The 21,844-nt window shown below is 43.6% G+C and overlaps 1 protein-coding gene across 1 annotated transcript in view; it reads left to right on the top strand.

Moving 5' to 3' along the window:
* Positions 1-1,831: 1,831 nt before the first annotated feature.
* Positions 1,832-21,844, top strand: part of LOC126284858 (UDP-glycosyltransferase UGT5-like) — a 110,757-nt gene continuing 90,744 nt past the window's right edge. The window contains exon 1 of the mRNA XM_049984093.1: positions 1,832-1,915. Within this exon, the coding sequence (XP_049840050.1) occupies positions 1,910-1,915 (6 nt within the window). The 5' untranslated portion in view covers positions 1,832-1,909. The remainder of the gene's footprint in view (positions 1,916-21,844) is intronic.

Here is a 21,844-nt window from a genome sequence, read left to right on the forward strand (position 1 = left end):
GGTGGCAGCTATGAATTACTTAACATCCGATTTTAAGAAAACTATTCGGTGAAACAAATTTGACTCTTCCGCAACCTATAGCTTCATATCTTTAAGCAATAAAGGTCTCCATTTATTTTAGTTAATCGTCATAGTTACTGTACTGCACGAAATTGAGTACATGGCTGCACAAAATTTTTAAGAATTTGCAGACGTAAAATCACATTGTGTAGACTTTCCTTATAGTTCATTTACGGCAATACATTATTGTGTATGAGATGTAATCAATGTATCTAACTTGTATATAGAGTTGAGACCGGAATGATATCTCTTTTCATTCTTGAGGTATTGAATGTTATATCCGCTGACGGTTCACTCCGGTGCGTCCGAACCTTTCCTGCGCTTCGGGAATCAAGTGGTCGTCAAAATCGTCGTATCTCATAAAAGCTTCAAGATATCGAAATGACGAATTTGGAAATGACAGCACGCAGAAAGGACTGTTTTATCATATGATTAACACTCGATACGTTTTCGTAAATGCGTGAGCTGAGCGAAAAGAAGACTCCCTATAACTTACACCATGAGGTATTTTTCAAATTTTCATAGCCAAACGAAGGGAGAGAGACAGGTAAACAGGGTATGAAAGTGACCAGCACGAAGTCTAGTTTGGCATGAAAATATTTAACTGCTTGAAAGTAATCAGGGCAATCTAAATGGTGCAATGTATCCTGATTTCCTACGTAATGTTCTACCGATGTTACTACAAGATGCTTCACTGCATGACAGAATGGCGATGTACTTCCAACATGATGGATGTCCGGCACATAGTTCGCGTGCGGTTGAAGCGGTATTGAATATCATATTTCGTGACAGATGGGCTGGTCTTCGAAGCACCATACCATGGCCCCCACGTTCACCGGATCTGACGTCCCAGGATTTCTTTCTGTGGGGAAAGTTGAAGGATATTTGCTATCGTGATCCACCGACAACGCCTGACAACATGCGTCAGCGCGTTGCCAATGCATGTGCGAACATTACGGAAGGCGAACTGCTCGCTGTTGAGAGGAACGTTGGTACACGTATTGCCAAATGCATTGAGGTTGAAGGACATAATTTTTAGCATTTATTGCATTAATGTGGTATTTACAGGTAATCACGCTGTAACAGCATCCGTTCTCAAAAAATCATAAGTTCACAAAGGTACATCTATCACATCGTAAAAACGAAAAAAAAAATGTTCAAACGTACCTACCTCCTGTATTTTAATTTAAAAAACCTACCTGTTACCAACTGTTCGTCTAAAATTGTGATCCATATGTTTGTGGCTATTACAGCGCCATCTATCACAAAGCGAAAAAAGTGGTCCAACTAAAACATTCATATCTCTTTATGTACTACACGAATATATAATAAAAAAGGGGGTTCCTACTTTAAAAAACACAGTTGATATCCGTTTAACCTATGGCAACACCATCTAGCGGACCAACCACAGCGCCTACTGGTTTCCCCCTTCAAGGTAGTCAAGTTTCGTTCTTTGTAGATTTTTCGTTTGACGCTTATCTCGTGTGATATTTGGCCCGGTCACGACCAATGGACCACCCTGTATACACTTTTTAAATTCAGGTCGACAGTCGCAGTGCGCTGTACAACGAAACCAACAATGAACTTTTACATCTCTAGAGGAGCGCTTAGGGAGACTCTTTGGAGTGCATCGCATGAAACCACAGAGCCTACTGCTTGGATGCCACGGCAGAGACAGTTTCGCTATCTGTGCCCCCGAGTATCTGGAGTGGTTCAGGTCAGTGCTCGCCTATCTGGTGAGGTCAGTTGTCTGACCGCGAGAGGCCAAACGGTTCACTGAACGGTAGCGAAGCCTCAGTACAACTCGAGATTCGTGGGCTGAAGAGGGACGGAGTAATTTGCACACACAATGGAAGTAAGTTGGCACAGCCCACGGCGCCTGACGCTTGCGCAAACTGTTGTTGTTGTTGTGGTCTTCAGTCGTGAGAATGGTTTGAGGCAGCTCTCCATGCTACTCTATTCTGTGTAAGCTTCTTCACCTCCCAGTACTTGCTGCAACCTACATCGCTCTGAATCTGCTTAATGTATTCATCTCTTGGTCTCCCTCTACGATTTTTATCCTTCACGCTGCCGTCCAATACAAAATTGGTGATCCCTTCATGCTTCAGAACATGTCCTACCAACCAATCCCTTCTTCTAGTCAAGTTGTACCACAAACTCCTCTTCTTCCCAATCCTATTCAGTACCTCCTCATTAGTTATATGATCTACTCATCTAATCTTCAGCATTCTTCTGTAGCACCACATTTCGAAAGCTTCTATTCTCTTCTTGTCCAAACTAGTTATCGTCCATGTTTCACTTCCATACATGGCTACACTCCATACACATACTTTCAGAAACGACTTCCTTACACTTACATCTATACTCGATGTTAACAAATTTCTCTTCTTCAAAAACGCTTTCCTTGCCGTTGCCAGTCTGCATTTTATATCCTCTCTACTTCGACCATCATCGGTTATTTTGCTCCCCAAATAGCAAAACTCCTTTACTAGTGTCTCATTTTCTAATCGAATTCCCTCAGTATCACCCGACTTAATTCGACTACATTCCATTATCCTTGTTTTGCTTTTGTTGATGTTCATCTTATATCCTCCTTTCAAGACACTGTCCATTCCGTTCAACTGCTCTTCCAAGTCCTTTACTGTCTCTGACAGAATTACAATGTCATCGGCGAACCTCAACGTTTTTATTTCTTCTACATGGACTTTAATACCTACACTGAATTTTTCTTTTGTTTCCTTTACTGCTTGCTCAATATACAGATTGAATAACATCGGGGAGAGGCTACAACCCTGTCTCTCTCCCTTCCCAACCACTGCTTCCCTTTCATGTCCCTCGACTCTTATAAGTGCCATCTGGTTTCTGTACAAATTGTAAATCGCCTTTCGCTCCCTGTGTTTTACCCCTGCGACCTTCAGAATTTGAAAGAGAGTATTCCAGTCAACATTGTCAAAAGCTTTCTCTAAGTCTACAAATGCTAGAAATGTAGGTTTGCCTTTTCTTAATCTAGCTTCTAAAATAAGTCATAGGTTCAGTATTGCCTCACGTGTTCCAACATTTCTACGGAATCCAAACTCATCTTCCCCAAGGTCGGCTTCTACCAGTTTTTCCATTCGTCTGTAAAGAATTCGCGTTAGTATTTTGCAGCCATGTCTTATTTAACTGATAGTTCGGTAATTTTCACATCTGTCAACACCTGCTTTCTTTGGGATTGGAATGATTATATTCTTCTTGAAGTCTCAGGGTATTTTGCCTGTCTCATATATTTTGCTCGCCAGATGGTAGAGTTTTCTCAGGACTGCTCTCCCGAGGCTGTCAGTAGTTCTGATGGAATGTTGTCTACTCCCGGGGCCTTGTTTCGACTTAGGTGTTTCAGTGCTCTATCAAACTCTTCAAGCTGTATCATATCTCCCATTTCATCTCCATCTACATCCTCTTCCATTTCCTCAAGTACATCGCCTTTGTATAGTTCCTCCTACATACTCCTTCCACCTTTCTGCTTTCCCTTCTTTGCTTAGAACTGGGTTTCCATCTGAGCTCTTGATATTTATAGAAGAGGCTCTCTTTTCTCGAAAGGTCTCTTTAATTTTCCTGTAGGCAGTATCTATCTTACCCCTAGTGAGAAAAGCCTCTACATCCTTACATTTGTCCTCTATCCATGCCTGCTTAGCCATTTTGCACTTCCTGTCGATCTTGTTTTTGAGATGTTTGTATTCCTTTTTGCCTGCTTCATTTACAGCATTTTCATATTTTCTCCTTTCATCAATTAAATTCAGTATTTCTTCTGTCACCCAAGGATTTCTGCTAGCCCTCGTCTTTTTACCTACTTGATCCTCTGCTGCCTTCACTACTTCAAAAAAAAAAAAAGGTACACATAGATTGCTTAGCAAATAAACTGAACAGCTTGGCATTTGCAATGGGTATTTTGTCAGGTGCCTCAAACATGGATACCAGAAAGATAGTTTGTAACTACTACTTTGAGTCAGTTTTTCGTTATGGCATAATCCTCTGGGGAAATTCAGCAAATGTCACTTGGCTCCTGGTATAACAAAAGAAAGTAATTAGAAACGTGTGTTGCAAAAACAAAGATTCCAAGACATACCAAGCGGGAAAGCGCCGGCAGACAGGCACAATGAACAAAACACACACACAGAATTACTAGTTTTCGCAACCGATGGTTGCTTCTTCAGGAAAGAGGGAAGGAGAGGGAAAGACGAAAGGATGTGGGTTTTAAGGGAGAGGGTAAGGAGTCATTCCAATCCCGGGAGCGGAAAGACTTCCCTTAGGGGGAAAAAAAGGACAGGTGTACACTCGCGCGCACACACACACACACACACACACACACACACACACACACACACACACACACACATATCCATCCGCACATACACAGACACCACAATGGGAAAAGCACCATTGATATCGCATTAACAAGAGGAGAAATAAAAGGAAGTATTCAACCAATATGGCATGACTCCATCACTACTATACGAAAGCACATTCAAATGAAGATAAAAATAAATAACGTCGCGTCACTGCCAGCAAGAAAGACCCACCAAATCAAACAAAGAAAAACAGATGAAGAAAAATTAACAAACCAGCAAGAACAAATAACACAGATAGAAACTTTAATAGAGGAAGGAGACCTTGAAAAAGCAACAGACAAAATAGAAGACCTCCTAAAAAATTCAGTGATACGAACAAACCCAAAAACAACAAACCCAACATCACCACAGCCGAAGCCCAGGCTATCCGTGATCTGAAAGCTGACCGATCCATCATCATTCTTCCGGCTGACCCATTCTTCTTCTACTGTATTTGTTTCCCCCATTCTTGTGAATTGTTCCTTTATGGTCTCCCTGAAACTCTGTACAACCTCTGCGCGGATTCGGCATGGTGTGTAACGGATTTTGTATGGTTAGTTTCAGGGGTTAGCACTCGGGACGCAATGTGTTTATACCAACCGTCTGCGTATTGTGTTGTTTATATGAAAGTGCGTGAAAGTTATCTATAATGCTGTTAGTTGGTAAGCACATCAACTGAGAACAGCTGGACCGATTTCGCCAATTAAAAAAAAAAAGTTCGTGGTAGTCAGAATAAGGATTTGGGGGAAGACAAACTGGAAGGTTTGCCCGGAACACTATAAAATTCTGGAAAACATGAAAGTACTTTTTTCTATGGGATTTTTGAATGAACTCAATAGCATTAATCACGATTCGAACTATGAACATGAGTAATTTTTGTTTTGTTCGTTATGGAAAATTTATCAGGAAGAAAAGTTCGGGGCGGTAAAAAAAAATCATAGTTTTTGTACGCACTGACGATTACAACTGAGGATCGGAACGATATATTCGATTGAGTCTTTTTTCTTTTCTTCATTATGCTCCCGGGATGGAAAGAATTTAGTGCAACGTTTTTTTTTTAAATGTTGAAATATTTCGAGACTAATCTGGATACGGCATTGGAGCCTGAATTAAAATAAAATTACATTTGTTTTTACTTTTGTGTTGTTCTGAAATGTGTCCAACAAATGCAACTGATTTACTTCTTCATTTCGGTGCTGCGTGCCCAAACGTCGTTTGACAGCTGATTGCGAAACTGTGAACCCGGTCTGCCGGTTACATAGCGCCGAGAAACTGATGCTGAATTGTGATAGCGTTTCAAGTTCATCGCAGTAATTTCATGGTTTCAAACCAATATACAGATTTACCTACGAAATAGTCAGTCGCGAAGTGACAAACGGTTATGCAGTAGGCCTAAGAACGAAGTGAATCAATTGCCCGTTTTCAGTTGAATCGCATGGCAATTGAGTTGAACTGACACAATTCAATCGCATTGCATGGTCACAAATATGACGGAGTAATTGCAGCACTCGCAATGCTACAAACGAAATGAGTAATGCGAAGAGCGAAATGAAATTGAACGGATCGATGACATCAAAGGCCTTCAGCGCGTACACAAGAAGATGGAGATCAAATGGTTCAAATGGCTCAAAGCACTATGGGATTTAACATTTCAGGTCATCAGTCCGCTAGACTTAGAACTACATAAACTTAACTAACCTAAGGACATCATACACATCCATACCCGAGGCAGGATTCGAACCTGCGACCGCAGCAGCAGCGCGGTTCCGGACCTAAGTGCCTAGAAGCGCTCGGCCACAACAACCGGCGATGGAAGTCCATCTAATGAGTAGACCAAGCGCGCGACAATGAACGTAAATAATCGTGCAAGGACGCAAACAAATGTTGCGTTGAATACCCATCAAGCTTCATTTAGCTACAGCCAGACAGCTGATTACAGAGCAGATCAATCCGCTCCTATTGTGTTGGTGATCGTCGTGTGCCCACTTTGTAAGGCACTGAGATACAGAAATGAAATCGTGGATTCTGTTACACGACTGGCTAAGTCAAATTGGTGCCACTGATCCCGCCACTGGGCTCTGTGGTTCCTCAAACTGGAACACATTCCGAACATTTCCTAAGAAAATAAAATCAAGAAATAGAACAGTTGCTTCCTTATGATTCGGTTTGGCGCAACAAAGGTGAAGTAATTCACCCCGGATGTGAAATTTCCGATTGGTGTACTTCCGAACGTACTCCTCCTCAAACTGAATATCCGAAGCTAGAATCGTTAATAGATACAATGCTCACTCAAAAATACGTTATTTTTTTCGCATGTTTACTTTGTTTACACATTTCCGATACTTTTTCAGAAATTCACAAAACGATCATATGGAAATTTGTTGACACGACAGCAGTGGAGGCTTAGCTAGTTCTACATTAACTGAGGTGGGACTTGGCTGCCAAACCAGTATTCACCTGATGGGACGTGGAAAACTGCCTAAAATCCACAGCCACTGAACTACATCGTTATTTCGCCTGGCGGATTCGATACAGGGCCGGCGCACCTCCACGGAAGCGGCGTTTCAACGTGGTCGGGTACCTGGGTGGGTAGGAAAAGTAGTGAAATATAACGGCAGTGGTAGGAGAAACCTGGCTTGTGACTGATTGTGTCTGTTGACTAAGATTACGGTGGCGCGGGGCACTGCACTGCACTTCGCCGCTCCATAAGACTCTCGTATTTGGATCCAGAGGTATTCTCGTATGTGGTGGTGGCATATTGTGTTCAAGTGACGCTGTGTGTTGATAGTTCCATTGTTAGTCAGTTTCACCAAAACACAGTATGTAAAGTGGAAGACGATACAAGTGGTATTTAAGACCTCAACCATAGTGGTGTATAGCGAAACCGTTTTCTTCATTTAGTGAAAAATAAAGTATTTAGATTTGATGTGACTATAGTTCTGTCTATATTATTTGTAGTTATACTGGTTAAGAATAATCATTGTTACTAAACGAAGATTTACCTTTTACTGCTGTCGGTCTAAATACATGTAGTGCTACGTTTTTCCGGCCGTGGTGACCGAGCGGTTCAGTCCGGAACCGCGCGACTGCTACGGTCGCAGCATCGAATCCTTCCTCGGGCATGGATGTGTGTGATGTCCTTAGGTTAGTCAGGATTAAGTAGTTCTAAGTCCTGGGGACTGATGACCTCAGCTGTTACGTCCCAAAGTGCTCAGAGCCATTTGAACCACTTTTTTTGCTACGTTTCATTTTGTCAGATGGCGAAGCGATATGTGTTTGTTTTTCTTCTTCTTCAGATTTTCGGTGCGTAGTAATTGGTGGCTATAAAAATTTAATTTGACAATTTAAACTACAGTTATTTACAAATTAAAAAATGTTGCCTTCATCTAACACGGTTTTTTATGAGCAGACTGTGCGGTGAATTTCAGTTATCATAAATGTGTGGATTTTAATTAAGTAAGTAGAATTGTTGTATAATTTGTGTCTTGAATACTCCTAATGCCTGAAGAGCGCGCTCTGCAAAAAATTAAAATTTAATAGTAACATTTGTCGGGACTGGCAACAGGAAAAATCATAATATTAATACGTAAACATTGAAAATTGGAGACCAGTTTTTAACATTAATCATAAAGGAGGTCAACGAAACACATATATAAAGCTGCTTTGCCGTAAATGTGCACAAATAAATAATTTGTGTACGTAGCCGTTAAGAGAGGTAAAAGGAAACAGACATACACTTTAGAAAAGTTTGCCTCTTCCTGTTACGCTCCTACCAGGTTCTACTTCACTTACCGATAACGTGCTATGGTAGAAACGACGTGCAAAAGTAATAACGTTTCACGAAATCGCATTCTACGGACGTTCATATTTAAATGTTGCGGATCGTTCAACTGACGTAAAGCACGGATGGCTGGCAACTACAGTGCCCTAATTGCTAGGCTGTTGACGTTTTCAGCAGAGGAAAAAAAACGTCGCAGTAAAGACGGCAACACAGACTGTACATAACATTGTTTACTGGCGTCGTGTTCTCGCTTACTTTTGTCTAAGAGTAAACGGAACTGAACTTGTATTCACATGCCATTGCTACCACAAAATTTCAATAAAAGTTCTAATTTTCAATTTCTACATTTTGAATAGCTACGACTTCCCTTATTATCCGAGAACTAGGGTAAACCTGGAAGAAGAACACTAACGGGTCAGACTGAAAGACGAAGAGCTAAAGATAAACAAGCTTTGCGTAGACGAAGTAGTATGAGTCAGCGGGAAAATGCTCCCGTCGGAGCACAGAAACACGGATGCGTTCCTCTTTAAAAGACTCTGACAGAAAAGTGGGGAACCAGCTGCGTCAACTCCCTTGCCGTCTCCCTCACCAGACATTTTGACGTGCGGACATATTCTAACTTCTTTTTCCCAGTCTCTCTTTGTACTTGAGCTTTCACTCCCTCTGACTGCCACTGTTTATGCTCCCGCACTGTCTCCTTCTCTCCCTTTGAGATTTACAGTGCATTCCACTAACAGTGGTTCCTCTCCCACATACACTGCCTCCTTTTGTCATTCTTTTCCACTGTCACTATCTCCATAATGCTCGGCGCTATACCCTCGTGCTTAAAATTTTGGACCTTTGTGGTCTGGAATGACGTCGACGTTCTGATTGATCTCAAAGGCATTCCAATGGGTCGGGGCTCTGGGAGGGCCAGACCACTTCAGGAATGTCGTTCTCTACAAACCATTGTCCCACCCAGGCTGCTTTATGACACGGTGCATTGTCTTGCTGACTCCAAGCTGCCTCTGGTTTCAGATCCTGAGCAGTTAAACTGAGATCCGACTCGTAGAGATAACATATTAGACCTTCTGGTGACAAACAGACCCGAACTATTTGAAACAGTTAACGCAGAACAGGGAATCAGCGATTATAAAGCGGTTGCTGCAACGATGACTTCAGTCGTAAATAGAAATATTTAAAAAGGTAGGAAGATTTTTCTGTTTAGCAAAAGTGACAATAAGCAGATTACAGAGTACCTGACGGCTCAACACAAAAATTTTGTCTCAAGTACACATAGTGTTGAGGATCAGTGGACAAACTTCGAACCATCGTACAATATGCCTTAGATGAGTATGTGCCAAGCAAGATCGTAAGAGATGGAAAAGAGCCACCGTGGTACAACAACCCAATTAGAAAACTGCTGCGGAAGCAAAGGGTACTTCACAACAAACATAAACATAGCCAAAGCCTCGCAGACGATCAAAAATTACGCGAAACGGAATATAGTGTGAGGAGGGCTATGCGAGAGGCGTTGAATATATACGAAAGTAAAGTTCTATGTACTGACTTGGCAGAAAATCCTAAGAAATTTTCGTCTTATATCAAAGCAGTAAGTGGATCAAAACAAAATGTTCAAAAATGGCTCTGAGCACTATGGGACTTAACATCTGTGGTCATCAGTCCCCTAGAACTTAGAACTACTTAAAACTAACTAACCTAAGGACATCACACACATCCATGCCCGACGCAGGATACAAACCTGCGACCTTAGCGGTCTCGCGGTTCCAGACTGTAGCGCCTATAACCGCTCGCTCACTCCGGCCGGCCAAAACAAAATGTCCAGACACTCTGTGACCAAAATGGTACTGAAACAGAGGATTACAGACTAAAGGCCGACATACTAAATGTCTTTTTCCAATGCTGTTTCACAGAGGAAGACTGCACTGTAATTCCTTCTCTAGATTGTCCCACAGATGACAAAATGGTAGAAATAGAAATAGACGACAGAGGGATAGAGAAACAATTAAAATCGCTTAAAAGAAGAAAGGCCACTGGACCTGATGGGATACCAGTTCCATTTTACACAGAGTACACGACGGAACTTGCCCCCTTCTCGCAGCGGTGTGCCGTAGGTCTCTAGAAGAGCGTATCGTTCCAAAGGACTGGAAAAGGGCACAGGTCATCCCCATTCGCAAGAAGGGACGTCGAACAGATGTGCAGAACTATAGACCTATATCTCTAACGTCGATCTGTTGTAGAATTTTGGAACACGTATTATGTTCGAGTATAATGACTTTTCTGGAGACTAGAAATCTACTCTGTAGGAATCAGCATGGGTTTCGAAAATGACGGTCGTGTGAAACCCAGCTCGCGCTATTCGTCCACGAGACTCAGAGGGCCATAGACACGGGTTCACAGGTAGATGCCGTGTTTCTTGACTTCCGCAAGGCGCTCGATTCAGTTCCCTGCAATCGTTTAATTAACAAAGTAAGAGCGTATGGACTATCAGACCAATTGAGTGATTGGATTGAAGAGTTCCTAGATAACAGAACGCAGCATGTCATTCTCAATGGAGAGAAGTCTTCCGAAGTAAGAGTGATTTCAGGTGTGCCGCAGGAGAGTGTCATAGGACCATTGCTATTCACAATATACATAAATGACCTTGTGCATGACATCGGAAGTTCACTGAGGCTTTTTGCGGATGATGCTGTGATATATCGAGAGGTTGTAACAATGGAAAATTGTACTGAAATGCAGCAGGATCTGTAGCGAATTGACGCATGGTGCAGGGAATGGCAATTGAATCTCAATGTAGACAAGTGTAATGTGCTGCGAATATATAGATAGATAGATCCCTTATCATTTAGCTACAATATAGCAGATCAGCAACTGGAAGCAGTTAATTCCATAAATTATGTGGGAGTAGGCATTAGGAGTGATTTAAAATGGAATGATCATATAAAGTTGATCGTCGGTAAAGCAGATGCCAGACTGAGATTCATTGGAAGAATCCTAAGGAAATGCAATCCGACAACAAAGGAAGTAGGTTGCAGTACGCTTGTTCGCCCACTGCTTGAATACTGCTCAGCAGTGTGGGATCCGTACCAGATAGGGTTGATAGAAGAGATGGAGAAGATCCAACGGAGAGCAGCGCGCTTCGTTACAGGATCATTTAGTAATGGCGAAAGCGTTACGGAGATGATAGATAAACTCCAGTGGAAGACTCTGCAGGAGAGACGCTCAGTAGCTCGGTACGGGCTTTTGTTAAAGTTTCGAGAACATACCTTCACCGAGGAATCAAGCAGTATATTGCTCCCTCCTACGTATATGTCGCGAAGAGACCATGAGGATAAAATCAGAGAGATTAGAGGCCACACAGAGGAATACTGACAATATTTCTTTCGACGTACAATACGAGACTCGAATAGAAGGGAGAACCGATAGAGGTACTCAAAGTACCCTCCGCCACACACCGTCAGGTGGCTTGCGGAGTATGGATGTAGATGTAGATGTAGAATGGGCTGCCATTCTTGTGCAGGCAACCACATACGTCACTGAAAGTATTCCAATTAGAGTTCGAGCTCTCATACAGGCGAAAAGCCGGCACAGTACATATTAATTTACGCTAATAATAGGCTTTCTGATATTTTTGATCACTCAGTGCACATATCTTCGTTACGTACTACAAAATTGCAATCCCCCTGAGTATCTTTCTGTCTGTGTGTAAGGGCTAATCTCGGGAACTGCTATGGCGATATTGGTGCAGTTTTCACTGATAGACTGATTGACCAGAAATATTTATAATTTATCGCCGCCACGCCAGACAATTCGACCTGCCGTGTATACACGATGAAGCGAAATTCGTGCATTCGGACCTCGCAGCGCGATTACTCACATACCAGCGATAAAAAAAGTGTCTGTCACAAAATTTCGTCCGGCGAGTACATCCGCAGTAAAACGACGTTAAAGGGTGGCAATCTGGCAACACTGTAACACATGTATGGTAACTATCTCTGTCAGCACATGTTAATCTGCTGTACAGTCGGTGCAGTGGACAGAGGTTTGAGTTAGCGTGCACGAAGTCGATGGTTCGATCGTGGGTTGAGGTATATGTTTTTTATTCGGTAAATGTAGTCCAGGTGGTATGGTATCTGGCATCAAAAATCGTCAACAGCGATTGCAGCGCGCCCTCTAGAAAACATCTGCACTTACGTACTACAGTCGTGGAAATGGAAGGTTGGTCAGCTTTGAAAGAAGCCCTTTCCACGTGTGGGCGTGAATTTATTCGCACCACTTCGTCTACCAGATGCGAAGCCTGTTTTCTTTGTACACTCCTGCATTGGTCCCATAGATTAGTACCAACTATTATTCTTGCCTCATTCAGGTCCATTACATTTCGTTAGTGCCTTACGTTACCAACAGAACTTCGAGCGTGCCTTGTGAATCATGTCGAAGCTCGGTTACTATTTGTATGTGTTGTCACCATGGTCCCATTAATTATGCATTTCAACATTGAGTCTGGTAACCGCATGTTGTTTAGTATGCATCCCAATGCATTATTATTATTCTATCGATGGGAGTGTGGAAACATTATGTCTGTTACCGTTAAGGAAACAGTGTAATTCGAAACCGAACATTTCACTGTTAGTGCTGTCGGAATGAATCATGCAGAGCAATATTTGTCAAAGGTGTAATGTGTGTTAGGTGGAGCAGAGAGCAGGACTGACGGCGTGTTTATACTGTATGCTCTGTCCACCGGACAGGGGCTAGTTGTGAGCGGAGTAACGCACCCGTGACAGACTCCAATGCATAGACGTATAGAATTTTCTCACTGTAAACCTCTAAACCAGTGTGGCAGATGTACAGCATTCACAAACGCTGAATATGTGGATAGACTTCAGGTCCTTGGTGCATCTGATAACCGGGCTGGTATTGCTCGTGAATATGCTGTTAGGTATCCTCGTCAATGCTATCCAGATAAAGATGTGTTTCGTCGTCTGGAGCTGCCTCTTCGGGAGTCAGGTTCTCTCCTTCCACCCTCGCGTGACACAGGTCATCCACGGACACCCCGTACTCCAGCTACTGAGTAGCTATTCTGGAGGTCATACACCAAGAACATCAGCGAAGTACACGTAGCACAGCAAGGCAGCTGCGTGTCTCGCAACACACGGTTTTTAACGCGTTCCACGAGCAGGTGCTGCACCCCTGTCGTTATGCTTTCAGGCAACACCCGCATCCTGCAGATCGCCGTCAGCGGATACAATTATGTGAATGGTTCCAACAACAACAGGAAGCCAACAATGACTTTGTGAACACCATAATATGGTTGGCTGAAGAAGCATTCACTCGTGAGGGTGTCGTCAGTCTGCACAATGCCCACCATGCGAGTCACCTGCGATCATGGGTATCAAGTTCGCTTTGGTATCAACGTCTGGGCCGGAATATTGGGCGACAGGTGTTTGGGCCTTTACATGTTGCCTGGCGGGTTGCCTGCACGTAGGTATCATGTATTCCTGTCAAACTATCTGCCTGACGCTCTGGAATATGTTACACTCGTGTTCTGCAGAGAGTATGGTTCCAACATGAAGGTGCACCTATACACTCTGGAATTAGTGTGCGACAGTATTTGGACAGAACACTGCCAGGGAAATGGCTCGGACATGGAGGTCCAGTTGTACGGCCACCGCGTTCACCTGAACTAAATCCCTTGGATTTCTTCCTGTGGAGACACCTGAAGGATGACGTGTACTCTACTCCGCCGACGGATGTGGAAGAATTGATGGCGTGTGTTCATGCTGCTCCTGTTATGGTGGACGCAGCTTTGCTGCGAAGGGGCAGAGCTGTAAGATCCGGCTGTTGCCGCAACGTTTGTACGTGCAGGGAGGTGACTTTGAGCATCTGTTGTTCTGAGGACAACGTATTCTGTTGTGAAGGTCATGCGGTCATTAATATGGACATTATTATATTCACTGGTTGCTAATGTGCGACGTCTGAGTGCTCATATTACGTGTAGTATAAATGACAAGAAGATGTTGTGTCATTGTACTGGGCTATCATCTTTAGCATCTCGAAACTGATACAGTTTTTTTAGTTATTCTGTCATATAACAGGTCATTTATTTCAACTGTGTATTTCTAATTTGACTAACCACGTGTTTGTTATGTTCAGCATTGCAAAAAATGTTGTAAATTAACGATACAGAATGAAATTAGCAAATAAAAAATGCGCCCGATCAGAGGATCTAACCCTCGATGTCGTGCATGCTCTCGCGTCCGTCGGCCGTCGTAATTTAATATATTATTACTATTATTATTATTAGTTTGATTGTTGCCGAATTATGTGGTGGGCCTTAAGAAAAAATGATATTTCATTCAATTTTGATTTACGATTAAATGCTTTCGTGAAGTTCTCCTTTTTAACAATATTAATCTTAAATTATTTGTTACGTTAATGAATGTTAGACTGGCTGCATCTTAAAACTTGAGCATATAAGTTGAACAATGGAATAAACTTTTCATATTAATTTCCTCGGCTAGTCAGTTCACTTTAAAGCAAAAAATCTTTCGTTATTAATTATAATTGCGGCCCACACATGCGCGAGAGTATTTTTTCTTACATTCGTTAACCATTGCATTGTAGTAAGAGTCCTAGCTCTGGCTCTCGGCTGTGGTACTGAAAATAAGAACCTTAAAGCTACGTATTTTCTGCAGCGTCGGGCGACTGTGGAGAAAAATGTATATTACGTAAATAGCGGGCGAGTTTATCGCTTCCGCTAAATTTTATAAGTTAATATCGCAACGTAATGGCGTCGTTGGCTGCATCGGCCGCTGCGATTGTCGAACTGTAAATTACTCGAATGCAGGTTAATTCAAGGAAGGCGGACATGAAATCGAGATCACCTCTTACAAATTAAAAGTGAACAATAATATTAAATCAATATATTATCTGCTTAACTCATACAAATAAGCTTACATTTGCCGGCACTCGCAAGATGTCCGCCTACACGCAATCAAGACAAGAGAAGAAGTGAAGACCACTAAAAAATTAACAAAAGAGCGTATCTTGTCGTCTCTTTAGATCATTTTGTTATATTTCTTTGCTCTCGAAACTTACACAGAGAAATTATTATAATATTGAGAAAAATATATGTTCGCCTGAGTGGCTAATGCCAACTTATTATTTAAATTTTAAATGTCTCTTCTTTATAAGTACCGTTTTATAAGTCTTTTCGTAATATAGCGCTGGGGACGCTATAATGCTAACCCAAAACTTTATCCACTGCTCCAACTGTACAGCACGACTGAAAGGTGCTGACAGAGATGCTTATCATAAATTTGGTTACTGCGTTGCCAGATTGCCACTTTTTAACGTCCTTTTTCTGCGAATGTACTCACCGGCCAAAATTTGGTGAGAGACGTCTTGTTATCGTTACCACGTGAGGAATCGCGCTGCGATCTCCGAGTGCGTAAATTTCGCTTCACTCGTTATAATGGCTATCAAAAAGTTTCCATTCCAAGGTCGCACTAACCCCTTACTTACTAATAGGTAAGGGGTTTGTGCTGTTTAATAATTACAGTCATTAGCGAAGTGAAATTAGCAGCAGACTATGGAATTTTCCCACCATATTGACTGTTCCACAAAATTTCATGTAAATTGCCAATCTTCAACTACCTGCTGCCAGGACAGTTGGATTCTGAAAGCTGAAAGTGCATGGCAGTCCTTGATTTAAGCCTCTGCTGTGTATGCGTCTGCTACTCATGAGTTTACGACTGCATCCACAAGGCAGACTAGTTTCTTCAGTTCCCACCAGAAGCCCATCCGAACACACACCGAAATATCGTGACAACAAGACATCGACAACCACCAGTTATCTCTACATTTTGTGAAAGAATTTGAAGTTTATTATCATAAATTACATCCATTCTCCTTAAAAAATCGAATATTACAAAGAAAATTCATCTTTTGTGTCAGCTGTAATGAAATTAGTTATCCTCATTTATTTCTACTGTTCTAGGCGCGCAGTCCGGAACCGTGCGACTGCTACGGTCGCAGGTTCGAATCCTGCCTCGGGCATGGATGTGTGTGATGTCCTTAGGTTAGTTAGGGTTAAGTAGTTCTAAGTTCTAGGGGAATAATGACCACAGCAGTTAAGTCCCATAGTGCTCAGAGCCATTTGAGCCATTATTTCTACTACTGTCCAAATCAAGACTGCAAACCATTGTTCTGATTAGAAGGTGTATCACATATGCCGTGGAACAGTCATTGGATGTGGAACATTCATAAGAGGAACAATCATTCTCTAAGATGAATGGTTATAAAGGTAATTATTATTGGTTTACTGTGATATTTACCTTCCGTTTAATACTGAGTGGTAGTCCAATGTCAGACAATGTACTGCCCTGTCGCCTCGTACAGAATTTCAGCTCAGTCAGTGGCAGCGGGGCGATTTTAGTTCCCTGCTACACGAAACCACTCGATTTATTCTAGCGCTGAACACAGCAGCCCTTTCTTCCATTACCACTAGTACATGCTGTGTTTCGATACCTCCTGCATTATTAGTGCTTTGCACTTGCGCATCGTATGTGTGTTCCATCTGACTGCTTATTAAGAAACAATAGATTGAGACTGTTGAGTCAGCACTGACACAAACAAGGAAACAGAGAAATTGCGATGGACAGTGGCAGGAACCCAAAATGGTCTGTACATAACACGTTAAAATTAATAGAACATTTTTTTCTAAAAAAGGAAAGAAACATAACTTTAGCCATGCAGGGTAGCCACGCGATCTGAGGCGCCTTGTCACGGTCCATGTGCTTCCCCCGTTGGAGGTTCGAGTCATCCATCGAGCTTGGGGGTGTGCGTTGCCCTGAGCCTAAGTTAGTTTAAGTTAGATTATGTAGTGTGCAAGCTTAGGGACAGATGACCTTAGCCGTTTGGTCCCATAAGACCTTACCACAACTTCCCAAAATTTTCATAACTTACCTTCTCATAACTTGAGTCAGCGTTGACAGGGGGCGCTGAGCGCTCTCTCTGTCTTCTTGGAGGTGTGGTGCTGCCTGCTCTTTCCACTGCCGCTCGGGTCAGCGCCTTCTCGATGCCGTTTCGCAGCGCTGTGCTGGTCGGTGTACAGTGGATGCTTTTGGACTGCACAGAAACGAACTGCTGATCACTATTTGTGGCTCGATAATAAAATAAACTCTGTCCAAACTATATTTCTGGTGACAAACATTACCAGTATTACGTCATTCATAATAGAAAATATACTTTTATTTAATTACACTGTGTAGGCCTTAGACAAGAGGGTTGGAACGTTACTAGCGGCAACTATTTGTATACAGGGTGTTACAAAAAGATACGGACAAACTTTTAGGAAACATTCCTCAGACACAAATAAAGAAAAGATGTTATGTGGACATAAGTCCGGAAACGCTTAATTTCCATGTTAGAGGTCATTTTAATTTCGTCAATATGTACTGTACTTCCTCGGTTCACCGCCAGTTGGCCCAATTCAAGGAAGGTAATGTTGACTTCGGTTCTTGTGTTGACATGCGACTCATTGCTCTGCAGTACTAGCATCAAGCACATTAGTACGTAGCATCAACAGGTTAGTGTTCATCACGAACGTGGTTTTGCAGTCAGTGCAATGTTTACAAATGCGGAGTTGGCAGATGCCCATTTGATGTATGGATTAGAATGGGCCAATAGCCGTGCCGCGGTACGTTTGTATCGAGACAGATTTCCAGAACGAAGGTGTCCCGACAGGAAGACGTTCGAAGCAATTAGGGAGCACGGAACATTCCAGCCTATGACTCGCGACTGGGGGAGACCTAGAACGTCGAGGACGATAACCCTAATGTCAGCGTCAGAGAAGTTGCTACTGTACAAGGTAACGTTGACCACGTCACTGTATGGAGAGTGCTACGGGAGAACCAGTTGCTTCCGTACCATGTACAGCGTGTGCAGGCACTATCAGCAGCTGATTGGCCTCCACGGGTACGCTTCTGCGAATGGTTCAGCCAAAAAAGATGTCAATCCTCATTTCAGTGCAAATGTTCTCTTTACGGATGACGCTTCATTCCAACGTGATCAAATTGTAAATTTTCACAATCAACATGTGTGGGCTGACGAGAATCCGCACGCAATTGTGCCATCACGTCATCAACTCAGATTTTCTGTGAACGTTTGGGCAGGCATTGTTGGTGATGTCTCGATTGGGCCCCATGTTCTTCCACCTACGCTCAATGGAGCACGTTATCATGATGTCATACGGGATACTCTACCTGTGCTGCTAGAACATGTGCCTTTACAAGTACGACACAACATGTGTTTCATGCACGATGGAGCTCCTGCACATTTCAGTCGAAGTGTTCGCACGTTTCTCAACAACAGCTTCGGTGACCGATGGGTTGGTAGAGGCGGACCATTTCCGTGGCCTCCACGCTCTCCTGACCTCATCCCTCTTGAGTTTCATTTATGGGGGAATTTGAAAGCTCTTGTCTACGCAACCCAGGTACCAAATATAGAGACTCTCCGTGCTCGTATTGTGGACGGCTGTGATGCAATACGCCATTCTCCAGGGCTGCATCAGCGCATCAGGGATTCCATGCGATGGAGGGTGGATGCATGTATCCTCGCTGACGGAGGACATGTTGTACATTTCCTGTAACAAAGTGTTTGAAGTCACGCTGGTAGGTTCTGTTGCTGTCCCGAAAGTTTGGCCGTACCTTTTTGTAGCACCCTTTATAATGCAGAGATGAGAACCGAGCATGTACATTGCGTACGCGCACGTTCAAACAACACAAAACATTTACGTCTGAAAACTCTTAAAAATTTCTTGCAGTGCTTTACTTAATTTGATGTAGCTCAGTAAGTATGACGAATAACGGAAAGAAATTCAATCCTTTATTGAGCGAAGATATTAGAACGTAAGATGGGCAAACGTCAAACTTTTTTACCCTAATGGTTATCTTAAAAGTGGATGATGTTTATTCCACAATGGTCAGAACTCGCTGTCGGTACGGAAGGCTGCAAGCAGATATGTAGCAGTGAAATTGTTAAACGCAATACATCACTCATCCTATTAGATGTGTAACTCTTGCATACTGCCTTACGATGTGTGGCACAGAGTACTTCCATCATTTAACAAGACAGTCAGAAATCTGGCTTGTCAAATCACCATCTTCTACACTGACTCATCTCCTCTGAGATCCGCCTTTCGCTACGGATGCACAAGATGCAGTCCCCGGCATGTGCTCTGGCTGGGGGGTGTGTCAGCCTCTGTGAGGGTGGTGGTGCTCCCGTGGTTCCTCTCCTCTGTCTCCCAGATGCGTACTAACGCTTGGTGTCAGGAGCACACGGCCAGCCACTCCAGTCTGCACTACTTCGGTCAGCCAGTGACGCCTTTGTGGCCAAAACCCAGCACCAGTGGAGTGTTTGTTTAAATAAATATGACGCTGAGAATTTGCTTCACATACGTCAGCATCCAGTGATTCGAGTAGTACATGAGGTAATAGCACTAGTAGTAGCAGAAGTAGTAGGCTTCTGAGGGTCTCAAAGGTCCCCTGCCGATCTCACATGATTCCTCCATATGCTGCTGTCTTGTACTGCCTCTTGTCAGTTATTTATTCCCAATATTTCGCATATGCAATCGATTTTATTGCTCCTGGATCTCCGCATTGGTCTTTTGCCACATGGCTTCTCCCTGAATATTCTTAACACAATTTGATCTTCTTTCATTCTCATCATATGTCCAGCCCACTGCAGTCTTCTAGCATTTATTATGTTTACTATCGTTGGTTGTTGTGATAAACTCCTGGAAAATGAAATAAGAACACCGTGAATTCATTGTCCCCGGAAGGGGAAACTTTATTGACAAATTCCTGGGGTCAGATACATCACATGATCACACTGACAGAACCACAGGCACATAGACACAGGCAACAGAGCATGCACAATGTCGGCACTAGTACAGTGTATATCCACCTTTCGCAGCAATGAAGGTTGCTATTCTCCCATGGAGACGATCGTAGAGATGCTGGATGTAGTCCTGTGGAACGGCTTGCCATGCCATTTCCACCTGGCACCTCAGTTCGACCAGGGTTCGTGCTGGACGTGCAGACCGCGTGAGACGATGCTTCATCCAGTCCCAAACATGCTCAATGGGGGACAGATCCGAAGATTTTGCTGGCCAAGGTAGTTGACTTACACCTTCTAGAGCACGTTGGGTGGCGCGGGAAACATGCGGACGTGCATTGTCCTGTTGGAACAGCAAGTTCCCTTGCCGGTCTAGGAATGGTAGAACGATGGGTTCGATGACGGTTTGGATGTACCGTGCACTATTCAGTGTCCCCTCGACGATCACCAGAGGTGTACGGCCAGTGTAGGAGATCGCTCCCCACACCGTGATGCCGGGTGTTGGCCCTGTGTGCCTCGGTCGTATGCAGTCCTGATTGTGGCGCTCACCTGCACGGCGCCAAACACGCATACGACCATCATTGGCACCAAGGCAGAAGCGACTCTCATCGCTGAAGACGACACGTCTCCATTCGTCCCTCCATTCACGCCTGTCGCGACACCACTGGAGGCGGGCTGCACGATGTTGGGGCGTGAGCGGAAGACGGCCTAACGGTGTGCGGGACCGTAGCCCAGCTTCATGGAGACGGTTGCGAATGGCCCTCGCCGATACCCCAGGAGCAACAGTGTCCCTAATTTGCTGGGAAGTGGCGGTGCGGTCCCCTACGGCACTGCGTAGGATCCACGTTCTTGGCGTGTATCTGTGCGTCGCTGCGGTCCGGTCCCAGGTCGACGGGCACGTGCACCTTCCGCCGACCACTGGCGACAACATCGATGTACTGTGGAGACCTCACGCCCCACGTGTTGAGCAATTCGGCGGTACGTCCACCCGGCCTCCCGCATGCCCACTATACGCCCTCGCTCAAAGTCCGTCAGCTGCACATACGGTTCACGTCCACGCTGTCGCGGCATGCTACCAGTGTTAAAGACTGCGATGGAGCTCCGTATGCCACGGCAAACTGGCTGACACTGACGGCGGCGGTGCACAAATGGTGCGCAGCTAGCGCCATTCGACGGCCAACACCGCGGTTCCTGGTGTGTCCGCTGTGCCGTGCGTGTGATCATTGCTTGTACAGCCCTCTCGCAGTGTCCGGAGCAAGTATGGTGGGTCTGACACACCGGTGTCAATGTGTTCTTTTTTCCATTTCCAGGAGTGTAGTTCGTGGATTTCAATGTTGTGTCTTCTCTTCCTGTATTGTGATTCATTGTCATAATACGGACCAAACATTTTTCTATAAACTTAATTCTCAAACACTTGTAAATGGTGGTGTTCTGTTTTCGTTAGTGTCCGTGTTTCTGCCCCATAGATTAGAACTGTCTGATGATTGTATTATATAACTTTATTTAAGTTTTCCTGGTCAGCAGTTTGGACCCTTAGAGATCTTGTATTGCATAATAGGCTCAGTTAGCATTTTGCAGTCTCGCTTTTATTTCTACCTGTCTCTGATTTTGATCATCTATCACTTAACCCAGAAATTTGAGCTGTTCAACACGCTCGAATTTGTGTTCACCTACTATTAGATGTGATTGATTATCCCATTGATCTCTACATCTTTGAACTACGATGTATTTCGTTTTCTCGTTA

The sequence above is a fragment of the Schistocerca gregaria genome, chromosome 8 (assembly GCF_023897955.1).
Source record: "Schistocerca gregaria isolate iqSchGreg1 chromosome 8, iqSchGreg1.2, whole genome shotgun sequence".
In the NCBI taxonomy this organism is placed as follows: domain Eukaryota; kingdom Metazoa; phylum Arthropoda; class Insecta; order Orthoptera; family Acrididae; genus Schistocerca; species Schistocerca gregaria.